General features: G+C 46.0%; 1 protein-coding gene across 1 annotated transcript in view; it reads left to right on the forward strand.

The window, feature by feature from the left end:
- Nucleotides 1–387: 387 nt before the first annotated feature.
- Nucleotides 388–26,623, forward strand: part of LOC131291052 (uncharacterized) — a 39,096-nt gene continuing 12,860 nt past the window's right edge. Inside the window, exons 1-2 of the mRNA XM_058320241.1 lie at nucleotides 388–507; nucleotides 14,405–14,497. Of these exons, the coding sequence (XP_058176224.1) occupies nucleotides 388–507; nucleotides 14,405–14,497 (213 nt within the window). The remainder of the gene's footprint in view (nucleotides 508–14,404; nucleotides 14,498–26,623) is intronic.

Genomic DNA, 26,623 nt, shown 5'->3' on the forward strand with positions numbered 1-26,623 from the left:
CTACTAACGCGAGCGATTGCGAAAGGTAAACTTTGTGTATTTCGTTCTTCTCCCGCAGGTCTGCTGGTGTGGGTTAACTAACACGTAGGTAGACTACTTCAGTTTGGGTCCCAAAAAACCAAATCTGGGTGGAAATCTGGTCGGAAAAACGCTCCATGCCAACGCAACCGTACGTCGGCGTGTTGGGTGTGGCTTTTCTTTTCTCACACAATTTCGCACTGGAAGACTGATTTGTTTTATTTCTTCTCCTCTCTCCTCGAACGCTACCTCCCCTCCCACACAGCAGTAGCTCTGACAGCAGATTTCCCGACGGATGTCGCCCCGGCCGCGATGCTGCACGGAACGGGAACGATCGTCGGTGGCAACCGAGGCTACCGAGCCCCGGAGATGACAGCCACCTCCACCACCGACAGCGTCGCACCTCACCAGCGAATCGCGCTCGGCCACGCGAAAGGTCTTCTGAACGGACCGGGTCAGAACAACTGCTTCCTCAACTGTGCCGTGCAGGTGAGTCACCGTCGTTTTCTTGCGCGTGTAGGATTCGATCGTTGCAAGGGGGAATCGTTTCCTTGGGATGGGAAGCCAGACGTTTTCCGCCACGGTGGGAAGTGGGAAAACCAGCGCACCGGAACGGAACACCCGGCAACGAGCTGCTGCTCGGTTCTTCGGAGTGACGATCAATCCGATCCGGCTTCGAATGATTTATTTTTCCCATCCACTCACTTACTCACTAGATAAATCAATCTGATTATGTTTTAATTTTGGTTTTCCACCGAAAACCAACCTCAACATGAAGCGTTCTTTCGAATCGATACCATCCTCTTGTCCTTCAACGTGATGTGAATAACGATTCAGACGGTGAGTTTGTGTTAGTGATGAGAATAACAACTCTTTTTAGAGGTTTGAACCCGACTGAACAATCATCACGATGGTTCGAATCTTTTAGTTACTCTTTTGATATTTAAAACGCGAAAAATGAGTCATTAGTCTTCACCGAGAAGCGAGAAAAGAGCGAATGAGTGAGTGAAAGAGTCACTGATCGCTAAAAAGATGTAAATCCCATGAATGAATTTAAGTCCTAAGCTGAGGTGAGAATCCTAGGGTGGGAATTCGATTTCCAAGAGTTAGGAAAAGAGTTACTTGTTCGTTGAGTACATCATTGAGATTTGAATAGTTTTTCTTCGCAAAAACCTCATAAACGCACTTTCTCTAGTTTGTTTACTCTTTTAATTACTCCTATAGGATTTGAGTCCTTGTTTGAGATTCGAATCCCTAATTAGATTTCGATTCCTTGGACGGGTGTAAGTCTCCAACTACAATACCAACTTTTCCACTCACTCTTAGGATTCGAATCTCTTTGGAGACTAGCGACTCTTTTATTTACTCATTCCCTCTTTTAGGATGCGAATCGATTCAATCAAATCAATTGTATGATTCTGCTCACTCACTTATTCTTACTCAGTACGCACATCACTAGTGTGAGTTGGTGCGTCTTGCTCCGATACGGCGATTTGAATCTTATGAATCTTTTCATAATGAGATTCATTTACTCATCTACTTATATTAGACATTTTCAATCACATTTTAACTATTGATGGTTCAAAAATGGTAAATCTCGACACCGTTACGAAACAAAATATGGCTTACAGTATCCAAAACATCTAAAAGCATAGTTATTTGAGCTACAAAGCGAGTTGAGAAGATTATTTATTTACAGTAGAGTAAAAGAGATTAATTTAAAGTACAACGAACAAACAGTTTTAATTTGAAAAAGTACAAAATTCAACAAAAACAAAAACATAAAAATGAATTATTAATTGTAACACGTTGAAATAATTTGATTAGAAATGCGCTAAATACAACTTTCAAAATATTAAATTATAGTTTAAGATTTTTGCTCACAGTTTTGGGAGCTTTCCCGTCATCTGGCCTCTTCTACGAAAATTTGTGCCAACTCCTGCGTCAAATCATTCTCGCGCTATCAGGAAAATAGTAAAATAATTCTGAGTGAATTTAATAAAAAATGGGTCGAAATAAATCATCGTGATAAATCATCGTGACGTATTGAAAGAACTCACTTATTGCGAAGATTCAACTCACTCACTCACTCACTCTGTCTCATTTTACATTGCACTCACAGTACCCCCCGTTTTTAAACCCATTCCGTTTGGTTTCGTACCGGTGATGTCCGGCCGTCGTCAGTTGGAAAAATCGGAAGCTTTTCTTGTCCTGTTTTTTCTTTTATCGCTGTACAGCCTCGCGTATCGTGTTCCTTCGCCGAACACCGAGGAGAGGGTGCATAAATGTCCATAAATTATGTGCGATTCTGTATGCAAGCGCAAGCGGTGCAAGGGGGGGAGGCAAGCGAGTAAGGGTTTTCCCACTGAGCCCACGACGTTTTTCTTTTAATCGCTTCAGGGGTTTTTTTTTTTATTTTTATATTTGTAATTTAATTCGCTCTTCCCGAAGCCCCGGTACAACAATAGACTTCGGCGAGGTGGGCAAGCGACGAACCCCCCGCCTCGCCCTCGCCGGGTCAAAGTTCTTTCGAGACCGGCGGTGTCTTGGCTTCGGCTTGTGTTGATTGAATGCAGATCTGCGGATTCGCTATCGCCACGCTCGAGTGGCTCTAATATATCTTCCATTCCCAGGTTCTTGCCAGGTAAATCTTTCACCAGCAACTGACTGGGTTGTGTTTCGTTGCTATCTTTATCTTCTTGCGCTTCGCGTTCTGCGACTGTCGTTTTGTCCGGCAGATGCTTCGCCGGCAGATTGCGCCCCATCGGGAGTGAGCTTTCGTTTCGATTGCACCTCGAGGTTTGCAGCGAACAGAACAGGTTTTCCTGTTCCCTTTTTTTCCCTCCCCGGAGCAGCAACCTTTTTCTTGATCTTGAAACCGCAACCCTTTCGACGCCCTCTCTCTCTCTCTCCTGCTCTGAGGCGCACAGGTGAAATGTGCGCTGGCGCGTGTTCGAAACGAAACCTGCCGAACAGGTGCAGCCGGTGCAATCATCCTCCGAGCGGTGCCATGTGCCGAGGACACTCGAGGCTTTCCTCCTGCATCCTTCTTCCCGAGCGTTTTCCTTCGCAACCCGACAGCAACTATTCGCTGCCTTGCCTCCATTTTTATGACACGTGTTTTTCGCGTACAGAGGAAAAAGGCTGCTGGACGGGGAGGGGGGTTCAAAAAGATAATGTAATACTGGACAACTCCGAACGGAGGAAGGCACAAACAAAATGCACACCATGATGCTGCGGATTGCGTTTGCGGGGCAAATAATTACCGTACCAATTCGAACACCTTTTGAAAGCCGATGGCGAGCCCAACATGAAATTAACGTCAGCCGGTGTTGCTGTTGCTTTTCCGATGCTGCGTACGTTGTGTACTTTAGCGACGCGGGCGAACAATGATGCGATATCGTCTTTGAGCTTTTCCTCAACGTTACAGGATTTCGATCCATATAATGGAATGATTCAATAGGTAGAAAGAACGTTTCAAAAGCGTAGGGAATATTTTTAATTGGTTAAGAGAACTTTACAATCATATAGGGGAATGTGTCAGACAGCTAGAGGAATCGTGCAAATCCACCGGGGAGCTTTTCAACCAGTTGGGGGAGTGAGCTGCTAACTTCATAAAACGGAAGGAATGATATAACTTTGTATAGTTAAATATTTGAAAATCGTATAAGTTGTTTTCAACTAAAATATAACAATATTCTCTGACGCAAAGTAACAGGTCAATGTTTTTATCGTACCAAATACGTTGTTTGACAAACGATTATAAACTAATTGATGCAAAAATCGAAGACACAGTTTTTAATTAAATTAATAGACGAGTAAAAATACATAGTAATTAATTTACTCTTTTTGCGTGAACGTTTATGAGGTTGACAACTTGCTCCCCCTAACCGGTTGCAATGTTCTCTCAAGCGGTTGAAAATATCCCCTATGATTTTAAAATGTTCTCTCTACCAATTGAAACATTTCTTTATATGGATCGAAACCCTGTAAGGTGAAACGCACTAAAAATGGAGGAGATGTACGTCTTGGAGCGAGTCCCTCCTAGCCATTGTGACCAATGACCCCGGAGCCGTGGGGGGATGCCCCATCCCATGCTTCCACCTGCCAACCGCAAGGCTCTCGCGCTGAAGCAACGAAACCGCGGGGAAGAAAGTAAAACATAAATTATCCACGCATGGTGGCGCTTTCCCACACGAACCACCGATGCGTCGCCGTGTGTTCCCCTCCGGAATGGACGTCGGGAGTTCTAAGCCGTGGATCGTCCACACTTTTTTTTTCCCCCGTTCTGACCACACTTGACCGCATGCAGAACCTTACAAGATTATTTTATTTCCCCCACCCACAATCTCTATGTCTCTCTCTATCTCTCTTGGCGTATGTTGGAGTTTATGATTTAATGCATACACACGTACACCCACACTCCCACAAACACACAAACAATAATATCTTGTATGCTACTGCCAAACGACTTGCCTTGTGTGACACGTTTCGTTCGCTTTCGCTCGAAGACAACGCGGAAGATGTTTGTTGGCACGCGCTGGTGGTGGTTTCGTTCTTTGTCTTACGCGCCTTTGTAACTTTGTTTGCCTTGTTGGACCGCGTTCTTCCTTTACACTTCTTTTTTTTTTTTGTTGGTTCGTTTATTTGCTCTTCTTATTTGGCTCCGACGACGACGGCAATTTTCTAAGATCGTGTTCTGACACGGATCACACCATAAAAGGCGTGATGAGCGGCTCAGCGGTCCCGGGCCTACCACCGGGCGTGACATTTGGTGATGCTTTCCTCGCGTGACGGCTCAGCGCATCCGAAAGGGAGCTGCTCAGCTGCTAGGGATAGAATAGTTACGAAAGCTCACTCTCGCCTGTAAAGGAAAGGGGTTGGAGGCAGAGGCCGATTAAGCGTTTTAAAATCCCCAAACGGTTGTAAGTTCAAGGCCCCCAAAAAGATATGCTACATTCACCGTTCGTGTTTTATTTCAAAATTCAAACAATTTCAAATTAGATTAAACAACATATATAAAAAAAAAATAAAGGTAGATTTAAAAACAATTTCTTTTGCTGAATTGCCCCTAAATTGAAAGGTTTTCGATGCCAAACCATCAAAATCATTCCTAGAGAACTATTTTCCTAGAGTATCATTTTCTAAGAACCAAATAGACGAGTGATTTATTTCTTTACTTTTTAATCGAATAACTTTCCAGCCGTTTAGAAACTGAAAAAAGGTACTTTTTTGTTAAATGTTTGAACAAGAAAGTGTTAGTCCCATTTTAAGCATGATTGCTACATTTGGAATTGGACATGGCCTTGGTTTTGCTAATTCCTGTTTACACTGATCTCTTTAATTTACATTTCTATATCAATCTTCTATACTTTAATCGAAAACAAACACGAAAAGTGTTCATTGCCTTATCTTCAAAGCCTTATTTCATGACAAACCATCAATAACTTTCCTAGAGAATCATTTTACACGAATTACATTTTCTGTGAACAAATTAGAATATATAGTAGTTAAGTAGTAGTTTAATTTTTAATTGAATAATTGAAAAAAGTACATTTTTGTTATATGTTTGGAAAAGAAGTTAGTCCAATAATAAGCATTATTGCTATATTTGTAAATCTGCAGAACATTACTTTTGCTAATCAATGTTCATTGTCTTCAAACTATGCTGAGTATTTTCCTCTTCTTTGATGAAATCTTTTCACTGGTCCTTTTAATTTACGTTAGTGTATACATTTTTTATATTTTAACCTAAAACAAATACTGTAAAGAGTCGTTTGGTGTCCTTTTCTTCATCAAAACGCAAACCACACAATAGATTTTCATATTCTTCATTTACTTTCATTCGAAATTTGAGCATTTAATAAGACGAGCAAATAAATTAAAATAATTCCAACACAAGCATTTGAAAACTTCTGAGCAAAAAGTACGGACCTTTGCTTGCTTACCATATGATCCGCCTCTGTTGGGAGGCCATCCCTCTAGCGTTTCATCAACTTATTGAAGCATTGAAATAATTAGTCACTCATTTTGGCGGTAAACACAACTTTCCGCAGCTTAAATTCAATCGATTGAAGCAGAGCGGATTTTAAATTCGTACACGCGCTTGTGGGTTCGTCGCTTTTCACTCGCTCACTCAAGTCTTTTGTTACCGTCGCTCGGCGGCGCAGGCTTACCAAACGCGCTGCAGCTCGCGACTTATTCTGAACGGAGAAACTTGCAGAAAAAACATCCTGTCCGAGGGTTTTGCGTTATGTCACGCGTTATGTTTAAAGTGACTTTGTTTCAATGCTGTTGTAAAAAGGCGTCCGCGCCCTTCCGCCCGCGGTTTTTCCGGGCGTTGCGTGTCTCGTGCGCGGGAGGGGGGGGGGGGGGGGGGTGCAGAACGGAAACAATTATGGAAGTATGTGGCATCTCAAGTGTCCGGCGACCGTGGCCTGGAAGTGACGCTGGCGGGTCCGGCGCTCGGGATAATTATACAACACAGACACACACACATACAATGAGGCCTCGTTGGCACGGCACAGCATCCGCAAGCAAGGCTGGTAAATATTAATATCCGTCCCAGCCGCGGACCTTGCCCATTAAATCGGATCCGGTTCGGTTCGCGTGATCGGGATGTCTATTGGCGAAATTGGCGAACCGCTGGACCGTTGCTGAGGGCTACAGAGGGGAGGGGGGGGGGGGGGAGGGACTGCAGCGTGTGTAATTAGCATACATTAAACCGGCCATCCTCCTTCCGATCCGTCGGGCGGAAAACTGCCCACCGAACAACCCGTTGGCACTTCCGTCCGGCCGGCTCTTGGGTGTTCTCGGGCTCTAGAAGGCACCGGATTCCGGTTTATCCCGGTGTGGGATCGAGCGGTACCCTGCCCGCCCTGAGATGTATGCAAGTCACATCTCGGATGTAAGTAGAATCGCGAGATTGATCGGTTCCGTCGGTGCGCCACAGGAAAGGAAGGAAGGAAGGAAGCGAAAGCCCCGAGAGCCATCGGTGGTCAGGAAGTGACGCCAAGCCCGTTTCTTCTGCCGCTCGAGAACAGACCTTAAAGCCCCTCGAGTGATGGCGTCGTTCTGCGAGCGGTTCTTTCTTCGCAAGGAAAATGTTCAATCACACTCGCAAGCGATGCGCACTTAGCGATCACCACAAAGACAGGTTTAATCTTTATTTAACAGCTTGCGCACGACTGCAAAGTGGATGCGAAAGCTGTTTATCACTGCAGCAAGCGGTATTTACAAGCGAAGGTCAACTAAACTTGTCCCTTCTAACGTAAACCATTCCTTTATCGACCAATGACTCGTGGAAGTTATGATTCTCAGGAACAGTGATTAAACTTAAACACATTCTCGAACGTATATTTAGCAAAAGTGAATTTTTATAATATCTTATAGCTATTCTTTTGATTGAAGTAGAAAATTATACTCATTGTTACAAGACAAAGAAAGCAAGAGAGATAAAAAGCTAGTAAGATAAACCTTTAAAAGATAAAGCATGTTGACCAAAAGCAGATTGCTTGGATGTTGTTTTGTTGTTCTGTGATACATTATGGTTAAGGTACAAACCATTGTTACTCCAACTAAACAACGTTAAGAAAGATGAAAAGCTAATAAAACAAATCCTTGAAATTTCAATCATCGAAAGTGAAATGTTTGGATAGTTTAGAATTGTTTTATGATTTAGGCAGAAAACATTTTTACCAGAATAAACATGAAAAGAAGAAAGATAAAAAGCTAGAAATGTATACCTTTCGAAAGCATGTTTAGCAAACGGGGATTGTGCGGATGTTTTAAAGTTGTTATAAGATGAAACGAAGTTATAGTTATCCACTAGAAGGATAAACGCTTGAAATGTGATATAGGTAGAAAACATTCTCACCAGACTAAAACAGAAAGAACGAAAGATTAAAAGCTAATAAGACAGATCCTTGAAGGCTTAATCATCGAAAGCAAATAGTTCTATAGTAGCATATAACTAATATAGAAAATAACAACGATAAAAAGCTAGCAAGATGAACCTCTCGAAAGCAGTTTTAGAAAAAGTGATTTTTGTGGATGTTATTTGTTGATCTTTGTAAGCATAGGAATTAGGTAAAACATATGCTAGACAAAACATGAAGGAACGAAAGATAAATAGCAAGAAAGATAAGCCTTTGAAAGCAAATCGAATAACTAGAAAGCATTCAGAACAGAAACAGAAAGGAAAAAAGATAAAATGCTAGAAAACCCTACCCTTGAAACCATGTTTATCATAAGCAAATGTTTCAATTTGATTTTAGCATTGTTCTACAAAAGCATATGATTTAGGTAAAAAACATTGTAATTAGAATAAAACAAAGAAGAAAGGAAGTTAAAAGCTAGAGTTATAAGCCCTCGAAATATGATTTAAGTATGGAACATCCTTTCTGGAGAGTAAGAAAGATAACAAGGGCTACGAAACGTTGTGTTGCGTGCTTTTGGCGCGCCACGACAAAAACAAGAGGTCATTGGCAAGCGACGAACCCGATATGAGACAGAACCGCAGACGTCCTGCACTCAGTGTTGTTTGGCATCGATCGGTACGATGGTAAAGTGAAGCGCACGCGTTCAATTGGGGAGATGTTTTTCGCGCGTTTTCTCGTTCTCAAGATGGAAACCGTGGTGAAAAATGGATGCCGCGTCGTGAAGCGAAAGCCCAAACTCCAACTCCAATTCCGTTGGTGTGTGTGTGAAGGCGCTTAAGCGAGAAGCTCTTTGCCAACCATGAAGGGGAGAGAAGGGGGAGGAGGAGGGTAATGTTACCTCGTAAGGCTCCAAATACCCCCCCCCCCCCCTCCCCCCTCATCTCTTCCTCACCTTCCATCTCACCAAAGGCTAGACAACGGGAGCCCAGCACGAGCCAAAGCCAAACCAGTCGCAACCACCACCAACACCACCACCAGCGCCTCGCACGGTTTAACGGTGAACATTTGCGACCCCTCCCCTCTCCACCAAGCCCCGACGAGGCTTCAACCCCAAGACGCGATTTAAAAGGCTCCTCGAGAGTGGAGACTCACCCCGCTTCCGTGGCTTGGTTCTTCTCCCACCATTCGTACTCGTTTGTGCCTTCGTGTGTGTGTGTGTGAGGGGGAAGGGGGAGCAGCATACCTCATCTGACCCTACTACATCCCCTCCTTCTCCTCCAACTTTTGTGGCATGCAGATAAGCTCACACACACACACACACGAACAGAGAGAAGGGAGTAACAGGGTCAGCGTTGTTGGAGAATTCCTAGCTTTCTATAGATCCAACGCAAGCTTTGATTAGGGTCAAGCTATGTAAGAAAAAGGGTGGTGAGGGAACTCTTGGAGGAGTCTCTTGGAGTTCCCTTCCTGATGACGCACAGCAGGGACAGTTTATTAGCAACAACCTATTTTTACTATAGTAAAGTTTCCTATAAAACTTTATTCATACCAACTTTATTAATTCCAATGTTAGCCATCTTTCTTTAAATGTTTCTAAATTAACCTCACAAATCTTCCAAGAGGCTTCTCGCTCGATGTGGCTTAACCGTTTTCTAGCAACGCTTGGGAACACCTCGAGCTGTTGGTGAGTTTGTGGTTCGTGTCTTGGGAGACGTCTTGCGGTGGGCTTTAAACCTTCACGACCCCCATTTGGCTACTTCTTCTTTCCTTATGCTTCGTTTCTTCACGTTCTCGCTTGTCGAGCGTCTACTTTACGTTGGAAGTAACGTTTGCCCTTCCTCTCCTCTCCTTCGATACGCCTTTCTTCCTTTTGATGCCGTTTCCTTTCCTTCTCTCTTATTGCTATTTGCTTCGTCTTAGGTCTTATGACTCGGACGTGGAACTTTGTGCTTACAGCGTGAGCTTTTTCTCGAAACCGTCGACCAAAAACTGACCACCAGGTCTTGTCCTTCTACGTACCTTCGTGGGCCCACATCACACACACACACCAACCCGAGCGACGACCAACGAAGCGGAATGGGAAGGGATGGAACGAGAGACAATTAAGCCCTTTTTCGATCGAGGAGGAAAAAGAAAAATATGGCGAAAACGTTCAGCAAAAAAAGGGAAGGCGGTGCAGGTGAAAAGTTATCACGCGCGTGTGCTTGTGCCCCCTTGCCCCAAACCCCTCGCTCCGTGGGCTCGTTTCTTTTACGATGCTGCTCGTTAGGGGAACTAACCCAAGAACGGAACTCGGATGTAATGTTTGCGCCAGCGGTTGTGGAAAACTTCTCGTTTACCCGTTTTCTTTTCCCGACCGGTTTTTGGGGACCGGTATACTGAAAAAAACAAGAAGGAGAAGGAGAAGAAGTGCAAGAAGAAGAGGAAAAACTAAGGGGCTAAATCTCGACGTCGCACAAACAACTTATAGAGTAGAAGGGTTCTCGAGTAAAGTGGACATTTCTAACATCGATGGAAACAATTTGATTTCGGAGGGAAAACTACTATTCAGATTGTATTTCCTAATAAGCAGAAGAGGAAAATTCTAATACAAGAAAACAAAGCGAAACTCCATCAGCTTTAGTTGTGTTTAGCAAACTGTTTAAGCCCTTCTTAGTCTCCTACTTCTCGTGTCACCCTTTTTTAGGCAACACGAAAATGACATTTGGCGAGCGAAGGAAAGGGAATAGGAGTTCGAAAGCATAGTTTTGGAAGCTGTGGTTGCCCTTTGGTTGATGATTAGAGGCTTCAGCTCGTAGGAAAATGTTTCTAGGTTGGAAAGAAACTGCAACTCGCTGTTTGGTTGCCATACCGCACACTCTGCCTCGGAAGCCTCGCTGACCGTTAGTCCCAAACATACACACACACACACACCCCCGATTAGCGTGTGTCTTTCGTGAGTGTTTAAGTCGCAGCCTCCTCCTCTTAGCACAAAGCATTCTTTTGTGGCAACATGTTTTTCAATGTGGCGCGTTTTCTTCTGGTTTCTTGGTTGTTTTTTTTTTTGTTTTTGAGAGCCATGAGCTTCACGTGGTTTCCAGACTTTTCCTTTCGCCGCACACCGAAATCTCCGAAAGCGTCGCCGACCTGCGGAGCTGAAGCATAAAGCCGTCCAGCATACGCCCGGGCCACCCTCGAAACGAGGCGAGCATAAATGCGAGTGTGTAGGTGCATAGTATTTCTTCGCGTTTTGAAAACGTTGTTTCCTTCTTAAGATGAGATGAATTTACCTTTCTTGGGTTCGAATCTCTCTCTCTCTCTCTCTTGGGACCCTCTCCGGTTCGTGCCTTAGCGCGTTCTCTTCATCCACCTTTTGCCCTTTTACTACGGTCTGTTGTTTTTTTTTTTTATCTTCTCCACGTTGTTTTGCTTCTCTTGTGCCTTGTGCGCACCCGATCGTGCCGCTTCTCTCGGCGTACGATCGCGTCGGCTCGCGGTGTTCGCGCCCGTTCGCGCCGTCTTCAGTACCAAGGTGGTCAACATGATCTTTGGACGTGTTTCTCGAACGCTGCGTCGCCGTTTATGCCGATCGATTCGTGTGTAGCACACGTACGCGAGCGATCCGGTGTGTGTGTTTGTGTGTGTCAGAGTGTTTGTCCGACTGGTCACCACCCGGTTCGGTGTGGTGTTTTTTTTCTTATGAGTGACCGCACGAGTTTCTGCTTCTTAAGCGTGCTGTGAAGCGTTACGACAAAGCGTTCAGTTCCCTGCCCCTGCGTGTAGGCAACCGGCATTGCGATGCGAAGCGAAGTTCTGTGCATTCCCGGTAGACCAGAAATATATTGCAACGGAAGGCACCAACAAAACGACGTGAGGATGTGCGTGCAGGTGCAAGGTGAAGCGCTGCATCGTACCGTGAACAAATAGGCGAAGGGTCGTGCGCTTCCGTAGGCACGACGAAAAGGAAAATTCCACCGCACCAATCAAACGCCTCCACAGTCAAAAGCGCAAAAGCAAAGAAGAAAATAAAACGGGCAGGACAGAGAACAAACGGAAAAGCGTCACATCGTAACCCATAAAAAAAAAACAAGGGGCGGCCGAGAAAAACTGGCAAAGAGGGGGAAAACCGCTTTGCTCTGCACGTGTGAAGGAGGAAAAAAGCAAGAAAGCGAAAACCCATCAAACCCATCGAAGGAAGCTAAGAAAGGGCAGGTTGTTGTTGTTGTTGGGGGGAAGCGCAAGTGACCGGAACGGAAGTGAAGCAAGTGAAAAATGACGGCATCGGTGGGCTTCATGAGGATTTTCGTTCCAGCGTCCCGAGCCGAAGAGGCGCAACCCGGTGCGAGCCATCTGCGCGACCGTGGTTTAACGACAGTTGGTTAGCCTTCCCGAGGGTTTTTTTTGTCCGCTTCCATGTGTGTGTGTGTGTGTGTTTGTGACGGTATTTTCCATTGGCACATTGACGGATGTTTCCACAGAAGATAAAATCTGTGCCGGGAAAAACTGAACAAAAAAAAAGACGATCCAAGTGCGGTCGTATGTGAGTGTGTAACACAACACAACAAGAGTAGTGAAATAATTATTAATTCGAAAAGAGACCATAAACACCCAAATTCAAACACGAACCAGTGACATCGTCCATCAAACCGACCATCAAGCAGAAGCGGGGGGTTTGGAAAACCAAGCAGGAGGAGAAAACACAAATCCCAACCAGCCACCATCGCCAGCTTCCTCCGCGGTGACCAATCAATCTGCAAGCATCGAACAGCGCCGAAAATAAAAAAACCGCAAAGATCACAGCTGCGTAGCGTCGCTTTTGGGTTTTTTTTTGCTACGCGCCCGATTTCGAAAATAAAAAAGACACACAACAGAAGAAGCAAGAGCGGGAGGGAGAGAGAGGAGAAAAGGGAGTGAAAACCTCAGATCTACAAACAACAACAACGTGCCGAACCACCGGAGTCAGCATGCAGCTACAACCGATCAACCCGATCGGAGCATTTTTTCAAACGTGCAAGGTAAAACTAGAAGAGGAAAAAGCATAAAAAAGAGTGAGAGAGAGAGAGAGAGGGGGGGGGAGGGAAAATAAAAAGAAACACATTTCATGCATTTGAGTTTCTAATGTTTTTCCTTTTGCTCCGTAAACACATGGGACACAGACGGGGTCATCGAGATGATGGAAGGAGGAAAATGTGGGGGGTGGGGGGGGGGGGGGGGAAGGACAAGATGACGATCTCGGCATATCACACTTTTCCCATATGTTATCGCACGCCGGCGTTATTGTTTCGGCAAAGAACTCACCTTTTCCTTGCGCCATGCCGTGCGACCCGCGTCGGGCCCATTTCCCATTTCCCAGCCCAGCCGGAAAACTGACAATCAATGGAGCCTATGCACCGGCAAAGAACTACGAGCGAAAGAGGGAGAGAGAGAGAGAGAGAGAGAGAGAGAGAGGGAGAGGATGCTGCGCTCCAACACGTGACTTCGAGATGAGTTTTATTTTCCGTCCATTCCGTTGCGTTACATCCTCAACTTTGTCCCCAGTAGGTTGGGAGGGGGCTGGGAGGCTTGCGGGTGGGGGAGGGGAGGGCCGGAAGATAAAGGTTACAAAAGCGTGTTCGAAAGGAGTGTAATTCAAAATCGTCCGCACTCACGCTCCAGTAAAAGCGAGCGAACACCATACGAGGGGTGGAAGGAAAAAATAAAACTCGTTGGAAAAGAAATTCAAAAGCCATTTGAATGGTTGCGAATCGCATCACATCACCGTACGCTTCGATTGTACGGCGTGTTTTCACCCCGGGGGGGAGGAGAGGGGGGGGGGGGGAATCTAGCGCAAACTCTTTGATACCCATCCACCATCGCGTCAAGCCGTCGGAGTCTTAGCACTCTCGAACAATTTCTTTTAGCCAGCATCCAACGCGAACCCGAGCCGTAATAGCAAGGTTAATCGTTGGTAAATGGTGGAAGAAAACAACAAAATAAAACCTCATTTAATTCTGCCCAGCGCCGCGCAAGCAATATCAAAAGACTTCGCGCCACAACACCAAGCGACGAACTCCCAAAAATAAAATAAAAACGAATTTTAATCCAAAAAAGAGGGCAAGTAAATTGAAATACACGTTCAACGTTTTCCATCCGTCGATTACTTCACCGCTGCTTTTCCGACAGATGTCGGTTCTAGCAGCAGCAACTGTAAACCATCGTGTTCCAACCGGACTCGGTGCTCGGTAGGCGAGATCTCATAATCAATTGCTGACCGCTCGAGCCGATTAGCGCCCCGTAACTTGAAGCGTAACGTGATAGAATTTCATCTTCATTTGTCCGGTTCACTTTACACCGTCACTCTTTACATCCGACAGGATGCCTTTCAGCGTCAAATTACTATATATCGCCACATTGACGATTGTATATCATCATTTCTTTCCCCTTTCCCGTTTATTTTTCATGACGCGTCCATCGTCCACATCTGCTGCACCGACCACCACTTGTGCACCACGCACCGGAAAACATATCCGCTTCGCCCGCGAGCGCAGGTGCTCTGGCATCTGGATGCCTTCCGGCGTTCCTTCCGCCAGCTCCAAGGGCACGACTGCGGCGGACTGGATTGCATCTTCTGCGCCCTCAAGGTAAGTGTGTGCGCCATTCGAGCTGCACCTCGCTTTTATGTCCCATCCCGATACCAAACCCCCCCACCAAGGAGAGGAGAGAGGCTTCATCTGTTCACCTGTTCGATAATGATAAGGAAGTCGTTCGATGCTGATAAGCACTGCATCTATTTGTACATGTTTGTACAATTCGTTCTTTCGCACTATAAAATGCTTTAATAATGTTAAAACGTTCCATCAAGAACATGATGGTGTAATACTTATGATGTGAGTGATAAAATTAACAATACAAAACAAACAAAATTGTGACGATCATGCTATTCTATTTATGTGATGAATCGTATTATCGTTTGATGATAGATACGATCTTCATATGAAATAGTTGAGATATAGAAATAATGACAGCTTTCTCGATGATCCCCGTCAAAATCTCACACAAAAAGTAAACAACACATTGGAAAATATAAAGGAAGAGTGAGGGGAGGATAGCGCGTCGAGAACTTTAAAGGACTCTGGTGACGCTTTTTATTTAATTAGCAACTTAAAGAACACCATAAACAAATGAATTTATTCAATGGAAAGGGGCCCAATGTTGAGCAGTTATGTTTCAACCACAACTGTCACAAAAACTATCATGTCGTTCATCAATTTATGACCAACAGTTTTTTTGAATTGCTATTATTAGGCCTTTGATTTGGAATTGACTTCTGAGAAACATATCTATTGATATCTAGCCTTTTTCCATAGTCATTGCTTCATGTTTGTATTATTTCATGGAATTTTTATCATAGTTTTCAGTATCTGTTTGTTTTGTTCTTGTGTTGACAGCCAAAGTGAAAAAAAGATAACACAGAAGGAACGTTCCTCTGCACAACGAACATAAAATCGGGATGCATTTTTGAAGGTGCAAACTCCAAGCAACCAAACTCTATAAATAACGATTAACGAATAACGAATTTAACGAACTACTCTCTATTATAAATTAACTGATATGAAAAAACCTATAACGAAACTATTTTACAAAAAAAAAAAAACTATTACTACATCATTTATGCTTTCTTTCCATTTCTGTTTAACGTAATAACTACAGAAAGTTGTAGTTAGTTTGTGTTACACAAATAACGATTTGGTGAAACGCTGCAGAGAGCGTACATGCTTGTTCTGTTTGTAATCAAACAATGCTTCAACAACATCTGCAGAGCTTAAACTTGATGTGTGGAAAGTATCGGAAGCTTTGGTGCTAAAATGTTTAACGAAAGATGCAAATCATATTGTTGGTTTAAGAGCAACTTTTCGTCCTTGTGATTCTTGATTTTTATAACTTTTCTATTGCTGCAGGTCTTGCTCTGTTCAGTTCACGGCTGTTTTTTCGTATTATCTTTCTTTCTCCATTTACGAACTAACGAACGAAATTCACTTATTCTACTTAACCAAAGTACCAATTAAACACAACAAATCATAGGAACATGAATAAGAACGTGTTGAAATCAAAGCAATAAATAATTTCTTAAATTCTTACATCTTTTACTATTGTTTGTGTTGCGCTTTTCAAGAGCACTTCAAGCAATCATTCATTTTACCTTTAGCATTTATCAGTGATATGAAATATATTTTAGATAATTTTGTGTTCGAAAACCTCCGAATAATTTAAAAAAAATGTATATAAAACCAGCGATCATCGTGCGATCGTTTTGAGTTGCGCTCGAACAAACTTTGCACACACCATCGTTGCCTACATCTAGGCGCACAATGTTTAGTTGAAGCGTTTCCTCCGTGTGCTGTAGCGTTGCTGAAGGGAACGGCGTTTGATGGCTTGTGTAGGGTTGTAATAAAAACCTCCAGCAAGCTGACTAGAGCTCGTTGCACTTTATTATTCGATTTGAAACTGTGGAAGGCGAACGATTTGATCACACGATGAACGCATTCGATGCAGTCGCAACCTCCTGTTTTTTTCTTCTTTTCTCTACTGTTGTCCATACTGTGCAGATGCAATTACAAAGACACCTAGGTTTTAAAGCAGTCCATCGGGCGGAGGAAAATGGAGCGAGATTTCGTTTTCTTCTCGGCCGAACGAAATTGGAAATTTCCGATCACCAATTGCGCGGGGGTTTTCTCATCCACCCGATCGCTAGTGGTTAGATCGAAAGCGAAAGAAGATCACTTTTTCCGATTCCGACGCGCCCGGATGCTCGGTTTCGGTGAGATCGGGAACATATTAGTTTTCTTTTTGGTTTTGTTTTTTTTTTTGGGTTTTGTTTTGGCAATTTCGTTCGCTTTTTGTTTCGTTCGCGTTCTTAATTTTCATCTCGCACTCGTGTTCCACTTTGCCAGTAACTGATTGATCAATTGAATGATCGTCGCTGCATTTATTTCGAGCACGTCGAAAATCACGCACCTTCCGCTTCCGAGACGGGGTTTTTCCCGTTTGCTCTGCTAATTTCTCCATTTTGTGTAGAATCTTCGGAAGAGGATTTCCTCCGCCGGAAAGAGCAAATAGCGATCGTTACAATAAACCTTGAACGTACACCAATTGCGTTCGGTAATTCGATTTTAGCATTAAAACGACAGAAATTAGAACTATTACCTGATCTTTTCGGTTGGTTTTCGTTAAGACGAAGCCAAAAACGAATCAGAACACAAACGCCAAACACGGCATCGGGCGACATGCTTCCCTTTGGCTCGGGAATGGGAATCGGTTTCGAATCGAACTCTTCTCACGATTAAAATTCCATGCACCATCCCGAAGGAAAACCGGCGTACGTGGTGTCGCAAACGACCGTGCTTCCTGTGTTTTACCCGGCTTTTTTCTTTTCTTTAACTTGTCGGTACCGGGACGCTGTCCGACACGCTGTTCCAGTGGTTCTTCGGCACGGTGGACGACGTGACAGTTGAGGAATATATTAACAGCACACACGCATCGGATTCTGGCACGCACGTTGCTGGAAAAACCTTTGCCCAAAACCATTAGAAAGGTGCGTGCGCACCAAGAGATGGCCAGGTCGAGTAGAAAACACAAAACAAAAGCACCAAAAACAGTCAGTTAAGGGCAACATTTGTGGGAAGAACATTGGGAGAGAGAGAGGGAGAATGCCGAGAAAGCGATGCTAACCGAAAATAATCGTTTTCGCCAGCGTGTGGAAATGAATGATGTTGAAAAACTTAGACATAACTGGCGAGAAAAACAAAAACCTCTAGTCATATACCACCAACCGAACAGTTTCAAATAGGTGAGGTGTTTTTTCCCCATTTATTCAAACTAAAAAGCACCGAAAAGGAGGCGAAGAAGAAAGAAGAAAGTGCCTGCGGGACGAAATGCGTTTCCACTGCTTCGTATTACGTTTCCCTCGTGTGTCGGATCGCCAAAGGGAATATCATAGTTCGAATCGAAGGGAAATAAAAAATATGAGGCGAACCGAAGTAGCAAAGGCAAAGACGTGACATCGAAATGGGAGAAATGGAATGGAACAGAAAGAAAAAAAAAGAAGGAAAACAGACGGGCGTGCCACGCCAGCCCGCGCATGTCAAGTGTATTGGATTATGTCCACATTCCATTGGGTTTCGTCCACCGGTTTCCATTCCCTTCCTTTTGAGCCCATGCAACCCCAAACGACCAGTTTTACTTCGGCATGCGATTATTCCCGAATTTCCTAATCAACTTGAAACGCCGTAGACTTTCAACGCTCAATTGAATGCTTTCGTCGAGGATAGTCGATACTTTCGCCGAGATGAGCCGAGGGTTCGAACTTTCATAGCTCTGTCCGACTTCTGTTCTTTTTCTGCGTTGACACTCGAATGGCTTCCTCATCACTGTCAATGCAACCCGCGCCCCGAAAGGCTTCCGATCTCTACAGATATATAAGGCGAGGTCCTGGTTGACAGATACCCTGTCGGACATTAGTCTAAACAACGTCTAATATCTGTATATCTTCCGAAACGCGATTCCGATAGAAAAATTGACCTCGAAGATAAAGAGAAAGCCTGCACGCCGTGGGATCACGGCTCACCTTTCCTGCTACAACCTCTCAAGCCAAGGGATAAGGGAAAAAAAGACCAGCCCGAGGGACCTCTCCCGAAGGATAGTCCTTTTATTGCTGCCCAACAAACGCAACCTGAACCTACTCCGTGCACCTTCAGACACGCATTAACATTTTTGCAGACAGCAGGTTGAGACAGAGTCGTAAAACGTCCGGTACGGTTCAAGGATTTAATGACGTCCTCGGGTTCGACCGGGTTTTTCATTTGCGAGTCGCGACGGGGCATTAGACGTGAGGGATCCGAGATCCTTCCTCGATCATATCTCACCAAAGGTTCGGCTACCATGGGAGGTAAAGGTAACAACAAGGAACTGACTTCTGAACGTGAAAGCAGAGGCAAACTAGCAAAAAGGAGAAATACTCCTTAGATCTACAAAACCCCTTTCCGAAACACTTCTCAACGACTCGGGTCTGTCAAGTCAGATTCCATGTTTTAGTTCTGTCTTGAACCTAACCTCTAATTCTGATAGAAATTCCGCGACTCCCTAATGTTGAACATCCGATTCGGTATCTTTCGCAGACAAATCAGGTCACAACGACACGAGAGCTAAAGACGTGAAAAATGAAGTCTTATACTTATAAATATTCAAACTACGGCGTATGCAAAACCCGAAAAAGCATAAATGGCGTCGACGCTTATTTCTGTGGCGCTAGTTCATTGTGCAGATGGCGGATATTGCCGTTAGCGCCGCCTAAATTTATGCTAACCATCAATACTATCGATGCGTACAACGCTTCTTCATCTTCCGAGCGCTGATTTTTCTGGTTTCGCACGTATTCAAATCCATTATGATCCCCACTTAGTTGCTATTTATATTCAAACGACTCCACATTGTCGACATTGGGATCCTTTTCGAAATTCTGGTTCGGCGAAATGATCCTAGCAGCTGCAACCACTCAGCCAAAGCCACCGAAACTCCTTTGCGGGGGACGCCGAGGCCCGTTTGGTCCGTGTCTATGTGTGCTTTCCTACGCCGTACGCCATTTGCTCCGCTTTGATTTCACCACCACCGATCCCGGGGTGCGGATTTTGCGGTGGATTAGGGAATAGGGAGTTGGCAGGGCTCCTAAACTTGATTTCATATGCGCGCATATACACGTAGCGTGTTTAAATGGCCAACCCATTTTTGGTTTCGCCCCCGGGTTGGAGAGTGGAGGGGGTGTGGGGGGGTTTCTGCCAACTTATTTACTTCTCCCACGTACACCGCGAGCAAAACACACAGACACAAACACGCAGGATCTTGGGCTTTATGTACTGAAGACATATCCCAGGTGGAGACCACACTAAGTCGGATGATGAAAATCAAACGTCTGAGGCGAAGCGAACAGGATTAAATTATGGTTGCAACAGCTGGAATGCCCAAAATCAATCTTCTCCATGTCCCATGCGAAGCGTTTTTTTTTTCAGCTCGAACTCAGAACACTAAAAATCCAGCAAACAAAGCAAAGCGTCGAATGAAAGTGTCTTAATTCAGCAGACTCCGCGCGGGCGCCATTTTTATTTTGCTAAGCCTCCCCTGAGACGAATTGTGGGACCGGGGAGGGGCGGGAGTTTGCCGTCGCTGGCGTGTTCAGTTTTACATGGGGTCGCCTTAAAAACCATAAGCTCACCAACTCCGCTTTACAATTGCGCCATAACTTCTTTTTTTTTTGCTTTACCTTCTCTTGTATTGATCACCTCAGCCTGCACACCCAGCATCTCCGGGGCGCTGGTGAAGTTGGTGCCTGGGGGGCAGCGGGGAGCGTGTGGTGACGCATCGTGATTGCTGCGTTTCAGGCCCAGCTTTCGTGCTTTTATAAATCGACCGTAAGAAAAAGAAACGCACACCAGAAAGCTACGCCAAGGCGCATGGAATGGAAAAAAGAATCAATACGGCTTGCCATCTCGGACTTTGGTTCGGTTGCGGCTTAGGAGCGATGAAAATGGCTGAGCTTTCCAACACCAACGCGTAGAGCGTCCATCAACGCTAGAGACCACGTACGATCGAAGGAATGGAGTAAGGATTGTGGAAAAATCACGCTACATTGCAACACACTTTACTTTACAACTGCGCGGGTAGAGAGCAGGTATGCGTTGATAAACGTGTAAAGGTGTAGTGGAAATGTAAGGCCCTTTTACCTTACGGCGCGGAGCTAGCAAACGGTGGTCGAACAAGAACAATCCCCGGGAAGAGATGGAAACAAACCTCAAGTAGAAGAAGCTCACGAAAAGAAGCAAAACACAACGCCAATGCAGCAGCTCGAAGAAAAAGGCATCAGGGTTTGAGAAGAAGAAGAGAGCTAAAGAAAAGAAACAACATCCCCCGGGAACCCGCGTCCCTTCCCCGGCCGAAGGAGAGGGAGAGCTTGCGGCCAACAAAGAGCCAACGAAATAAACAAACCATAGAAACCGCTGGTGCAGGTATATAAAGGTGAACCGTGAGGCGGCCGCCAAGAAGCGGTCGAAGAAGAAGGCGAAGCGGAGAAGCCGATGGAATAGGAAAAGAATGCGATAAAATGGGGAAGAAAATGTACTGCTAAGGCGCGGAGGGTAAGCAGACAACCGGCAGCAAGAAGCAAACGAAGCCAAAGTTGTAAACCTATGTATGAGCAGAAGCTGTGTGGAGGGTACGGGGGGGAGGGCGGGGAAGGCAGGGGGAAACGTGCTGCGCGATCCGTAGTTGCTGCTACCGACTCTCCGAGACACGATCGCTTTGCCTGATCGCGAAGGTGAAGTTGTTCAACTTGAAGCAAACAGGTTTCCATCGCTTGTGCGCGTTCTCAATCTCTACTTTGCTTCGATTCACGTTCGTCGGCGGGGATGGGGGGAAGAGAGGGGGAGGCTAGGAGAGACGGGGAGGAACAAGGAGTGGTATGAGAGGGGAGGGGATGTGGAACTCTGCTGGCGAACTCTTTCGGACGTGGCGGGTCTGGACTTGACGAAGCTCCAACGTGAGCCACAAAATGAGATAAAGTTTCGAGAAGCACGCAGCCGCTCGAATGTGGCTGCGGTCACAGCATCAGCACATCTCACGGCTCGCAACATTCGCTCACGGAGAGCGGTGTGCTTGAAAGGTTTCTAAAAGGTGAAAATATAAGGTGATCGAGGGAGAATGTACGGCGAGGGAGAGAAAACGAGACGTGATCGTGATCGTGAGGTTCCCACTCACCTGATGCTCCGTCTCGCTTCTGCCGCTCACCAGCGTGCCCTGCTCGGGGCTTGGGACGGTTCAGCGTTTCTCGCGGTGAGCCACTCTCCGCAGTTCTAGAGTCACCTTCATCCGACACGGTTCCGTGTGGGCTCGTTCCTGGCTGACTGGCGCAAGCGCGGCCTCACGGTCCATCGCAGCGCAGATTTAACCACTGACGGACCATTACGTCCCCCCCCCCCCCCCGCGCTCGCTCTCTCTATCTCTCTCTCGCTGTCCCGCGATCTCCCGTCCATCCCGTGATATAGTTGAAAGTGCTCGAACGAGAAGACAAAAATTGTGAAAGAAAACGATTGCACGCTTTTGCCGATTTGTGATCCAAATGGTAGCAACAGAAACAAGTGTCTCGAAGTGCTAAGAAGGCGTCTGTGCGGTCCCCCCCCATGTCCGCCTAGTGTTTCTTAGTCGTTCCCCAGGGTTTGCTACAGTGAGTAGTGCGTGTGCGTGCTTCACAGTTGGCCGTCAGGTCGAAAACAAGCCGAGAAGGAAAAACCGAATCCCAGCCTCCAGACGAAGCTGCACCTGTATGTTTCCACTTGCTTTCCCCCCCGACCCGTGTGTCTCCCGAACAACACACAACAAACAACGACCGAATGGGTTGTACGGCGTTCGGCGAGGTGGTTCTATTTGCTTCATTCTCGCACTCGAGCTTGAAACGGAGGAGGCAGAACCAAACACACCAAAGGAAAGGAGCAAGATCAGCAAGAGCAAAAGAAATTGAGTGGTTGTTGTTCCGCTGATGTGGTGGCTGCGTGCCACTGCTCGACTGGATGCATGAGCCACCCGTCAGAGGGCGCTGCCACTTCTGAGAAAATATGGGAATCAGCTTCAAGGTGGAAGGAACTTAGCTAATAATCAACCGTGCATCAAGTGCAGTTATCCTTGCCGTTAATGTGTGCGTGCGTGTGTGTGTGTGTTTGTGTGTGTGCATGCTCCTTATATTGTGGTTTGCAGCACACACTTGTTTTACTTGAATAAAAGCACACCTCATTGCTGTGGTTTGTGTCCTACCAATGGTCCCAATGGGTGTTTTGCTCCCATTTTAAGACCATCTGCTGGGGGTGCTTGTTTACGTTCCTTCGGTGCGGACGGTAGGACAAAGAGCCACGGCAAGGTTTCCTTTTTACTGCTTCGCGCCATCATTCAACAGATGTCCCCGATCCCGATCAACCAATCAACAAGCAATGCAACCAAGAAACTGCGCAGGCGAAACCACCACACCTTACAATCGTTGACAGAAGATTGTCACCGCACCCCCTTCCCCTCTCCACTTGGCTCTTAACGTCAATCAATACTTGTCCGGGGAAAGGGAGAGGGGGGGGGGGGGGGGGGGGGGTTTGCCAATTTGCGCAGATCGATCGTTCGACCAACGACACACACTCACGTTCCTAATGGGTGTAGGCACATTGGCCGCCCGGTTTTTTTTTCCTCCCCCCGGTGCATGGGGGACCCTTGGACCTGCCAGGAAATCCGCTTTCTCACCTCGAGCATTACAACAAAAACAAGAGGAGTACAAACTTTGTTTGGTTAGCCGATGGCAAACAACAAACGCCGCCAAACGAACGGCGGTCACCTTTCGCGTCTAAGGAAACAAAAAAAAAAAAACCAGAACGGGCCCCATCTTCCGGAAACGATCGGAGGGAAGAAAACTGGACACCACAAACACGACACACGCCGAGCTGTTCTCTTTCTCTCTCACCCTGCGCGGCGAGTTATGCTCGCTAATGTTTAAACATATTCACGCTCCGAACTGGAGCTCCTTTCTGCTTAACCTGTTTTCTGCGCACGTTATGATTAAAAAAAAAAAAGCCACAAAAATAGGCTACCAAATGGCAACAAAAAAAAACAACGACGAATCAGAACGCTTTCTGCAACGCTGGCGTGAATGTCTCACTGTTTTTCTTTCCACCCTTTTTCCCCTTGTGTTCGCTCTTATCATTAGTTTTTCGCGTCGTTTAGGGCGAATCATTGACTTTTTAATTTTATTCCAAATCGTAAATTTGTTGCCATTCTTCTTGGGTGCTTTTATTAGCCAACGGAAGAAAAAAAAACCACGGCGTGCGCACGCCGGCGGTTTTATTTATAAGTAAATACCGAGAATCGCTAATGGCGGGAGAAGCAAACCACACCCCATCCCTCCCCCCCTGCATATGCTTTCAGACATAGTCATAAAAGTTCGGTCCCGGGGAGGGTGGGAAAAAAAAAACCGAAGATGGCGCGTGATCTAGCGCGCACTTGCAGATGGCTTTTCGTGTCATGATTTTTGATATAATCCCCTTCTTCACCCCTCCGTCTCCCGGTGGTGGCTTTACTTTTCGTCTCCCCGCGATGCTCTTTCATAATTGAGACACACCGCGCGGTTCTTCAAGCCGCGGGAATGAGTCTTAAATACTGGGAATTCATTGGGAGAAAGAGGGTGGACCAGAATTTTTCCGAGCGCAGCTTACCCGAGGCAACCTGATTTGTTGGTTTTTCCTCCTCAAATTTGTATGTGTGTGTGTGTGTGTGTGTTGATTTTAACGACACTATCATTCGGCACATCAGCTCCGTGAATGAGCTCGCTTTTCCGGCACGTTCATCAAACATCTTTATCACCGAGAACGCCGGAAAGGTGGAGAGCACCCACACACACACACACACACATTCACACCGAGTTACCGTATTTATTTCGGCGACAAGCAAAAGGAAGTTGTGATCCAAAAGACACGAACGTTCATTCGTCATCGTAGTCATGATTCCGGTTCTAAGTTGGGTTGGTTTTTGTTTTCCTTTTTTTTCCAACTGACCCCGCGAATAAACAGAGTTACCCTCTCTTTCCCCCCCAACCAAACAGCGCAAACCCGCACGGGGATGGCCAAGATAAGGTGTCGCCTCTGGGAAGCTTCTTTCTCTGGCGATGCTCGAAAGGGGGATTAAAAATTCGGAAGATAAATTCATTCTACCAACACTTGCTTCGAAAAACGATGCAAACGAAACGTTCTCTCGAAACTGCTTGTGGCCCGCATGATAAAGGGTTGCTCCCACGAAGATTAAAAAAATGTGACTTGTACTGTGCTTCCCCCTTTTTACGCTGAAAGCGCACGGGGTGGGGGTGTGGGGGAAAGGGGTTATGAAGAAAAAGTGGAAGGGAAGAACTTTTAGCCCATGCGCTCCCATGTTCGTGCCGCCGGGCTCGTTTGGAAACGTTTCGAGCGCAAAAAGATTCAAAAGACTTGTGCGCACGATCAGACGACGAACTGCAAAACGGTGTTTAGAACTGGAACCGTACTACTTTTGTGCTTTAAATCCCTTTTGCCCACACTACCTAAGCGCTCAGCTCCTTTCTCCTTCATCATATCGCTTCCGTGAAACAACTTGAAGAGAGCGTTTTTTTTTTTTTCGTGGAATACCACAAAGGTTGAGTAGCACAACCTACCGATTGAAGGTCCCGTGCCAGGCACAAAGGTGAAATGTGTCTGTGGGTCGGGCGCGCGCTGCACTATCAAGGTGAAGCCCGTTGTGAAGAAATGCATCACTTCCAGGGAAGCGAAGGAGAGGCACCGTCTGTCCATATTGGTATGCCATGACGTCACGCAAGGGGGAAAAACCCCCGAACAAACCGACGGTGAGGGCCAAGCGGTGGCTTAAAAAGGAAGAAAAAAAAAACACACATCTTCTTCAACAATCTTACTCGAAAGTGAGTCAGCGCGCAGGAATGGTTGGAATGGGAACCTCCAGGGAAGCGCATCCGGTCGGATGCGGGCAGTAAAAGGGCACGAAAGGTGGAAGGCCGTGGACGGTGCAGCCTTTTTTTTACGATGACGATGACGGTGAAGGCGAAACCGAAGGCAAAAACGGGTCGCTGAGCGTTAAAAGGTGTGCAGAGCTTGTAAATCATAATCGAGCTTTTCGCGTCCTTTGGAAACCTCGCGTTCAAAACGGGTGCTTAGCGAGCGAAAAGGTGAGGCAGGCGGGTGTGGGAATGTCGCAGGAATTTCCGGTACAAGTCAGAGGATGATAATGACTTCGTTCGCATTCGGCACACGAACAACGATGGAACAGGATGCGAAGGGAAGGGGGAAAAGCAAGTGATGAAACATCAACAACCGACGGCGGATGTCTGCACTGTCCGGGGATTCGTGTCCTTTCGCTTGGCGAGCGAACGGTTTCGCTGACGTTTCGTTCCATTTTTCCTTCAGTCGATGGTGTTTGTACGTTGAGCCTCCACGCTGTTGAGCTGTCGCCATGATCAAGTTCCGCTACAAACGTCGCGAGCCGGCGGACGGCGAACCGGGTGCCGGTGTGAAGCCGGCAACATCTTCCTCGGCCTCCGCGGGGAGGAACGGAGGCGCGCCGGACTCTCCTGCTGCTGCGCCCTTTCCGCAGCAAGCATCGACGACTCCGAAAGCGCACGGCAATGCGGCGACGCTGCCGAAGAACCATCGGTGCGGCGACCTGAAGCCGTCCAATTGTGATGTGAATAGTAGCGCTAGCCTTAGTAGCAGCGGCATTGGTGCCCAGCACCAGCCAGAGTGGTCACCAACCACCATCCACCAACATCGCCTCCAGCAGCAGCATCATCATCAGCAGCAGCAGCAGCAACACGAACTGCTGAGTCGCATGAAGCTGGAAAGCGAAATCCATCATCTTCAGCAGCAGCAACGCTACGAGTATCTTTCCTGCATCGATGCGATTGTCGTGAGTTGTCCGCGCACCTTTACCATACAGGGTTTCTAATCCATTATATTATCACTTGAATCAGTTGGTGGAATGTTTCAAATCGGTACTAGAACAGTACATGTCAGTTCTGGAAGTTTGCAATCAAATAATGGAATGTTGCATACATTTCCTGGAGGTATGCAAGTCTTCTCTGGATCATTGTAAAGAGAGATGTGATGTTTTATGTAAAGTTCTGTAGATCTCTACAAATGTCATGTTTTATGCCA

This window comes from Anopheles ziemanni, chromosome X, assembly GCF_943734765.1.
Source record: "Anopheles ziemanni chromosome X, idAnoZiCoDA_A2_x.2, whole genome shotgun sequence".
NCBI lineage: Eukaryota > Metazoa > Arthropoda > Insecta > Diptera > Culicidae > Anopheles > Anopheles ziemanni.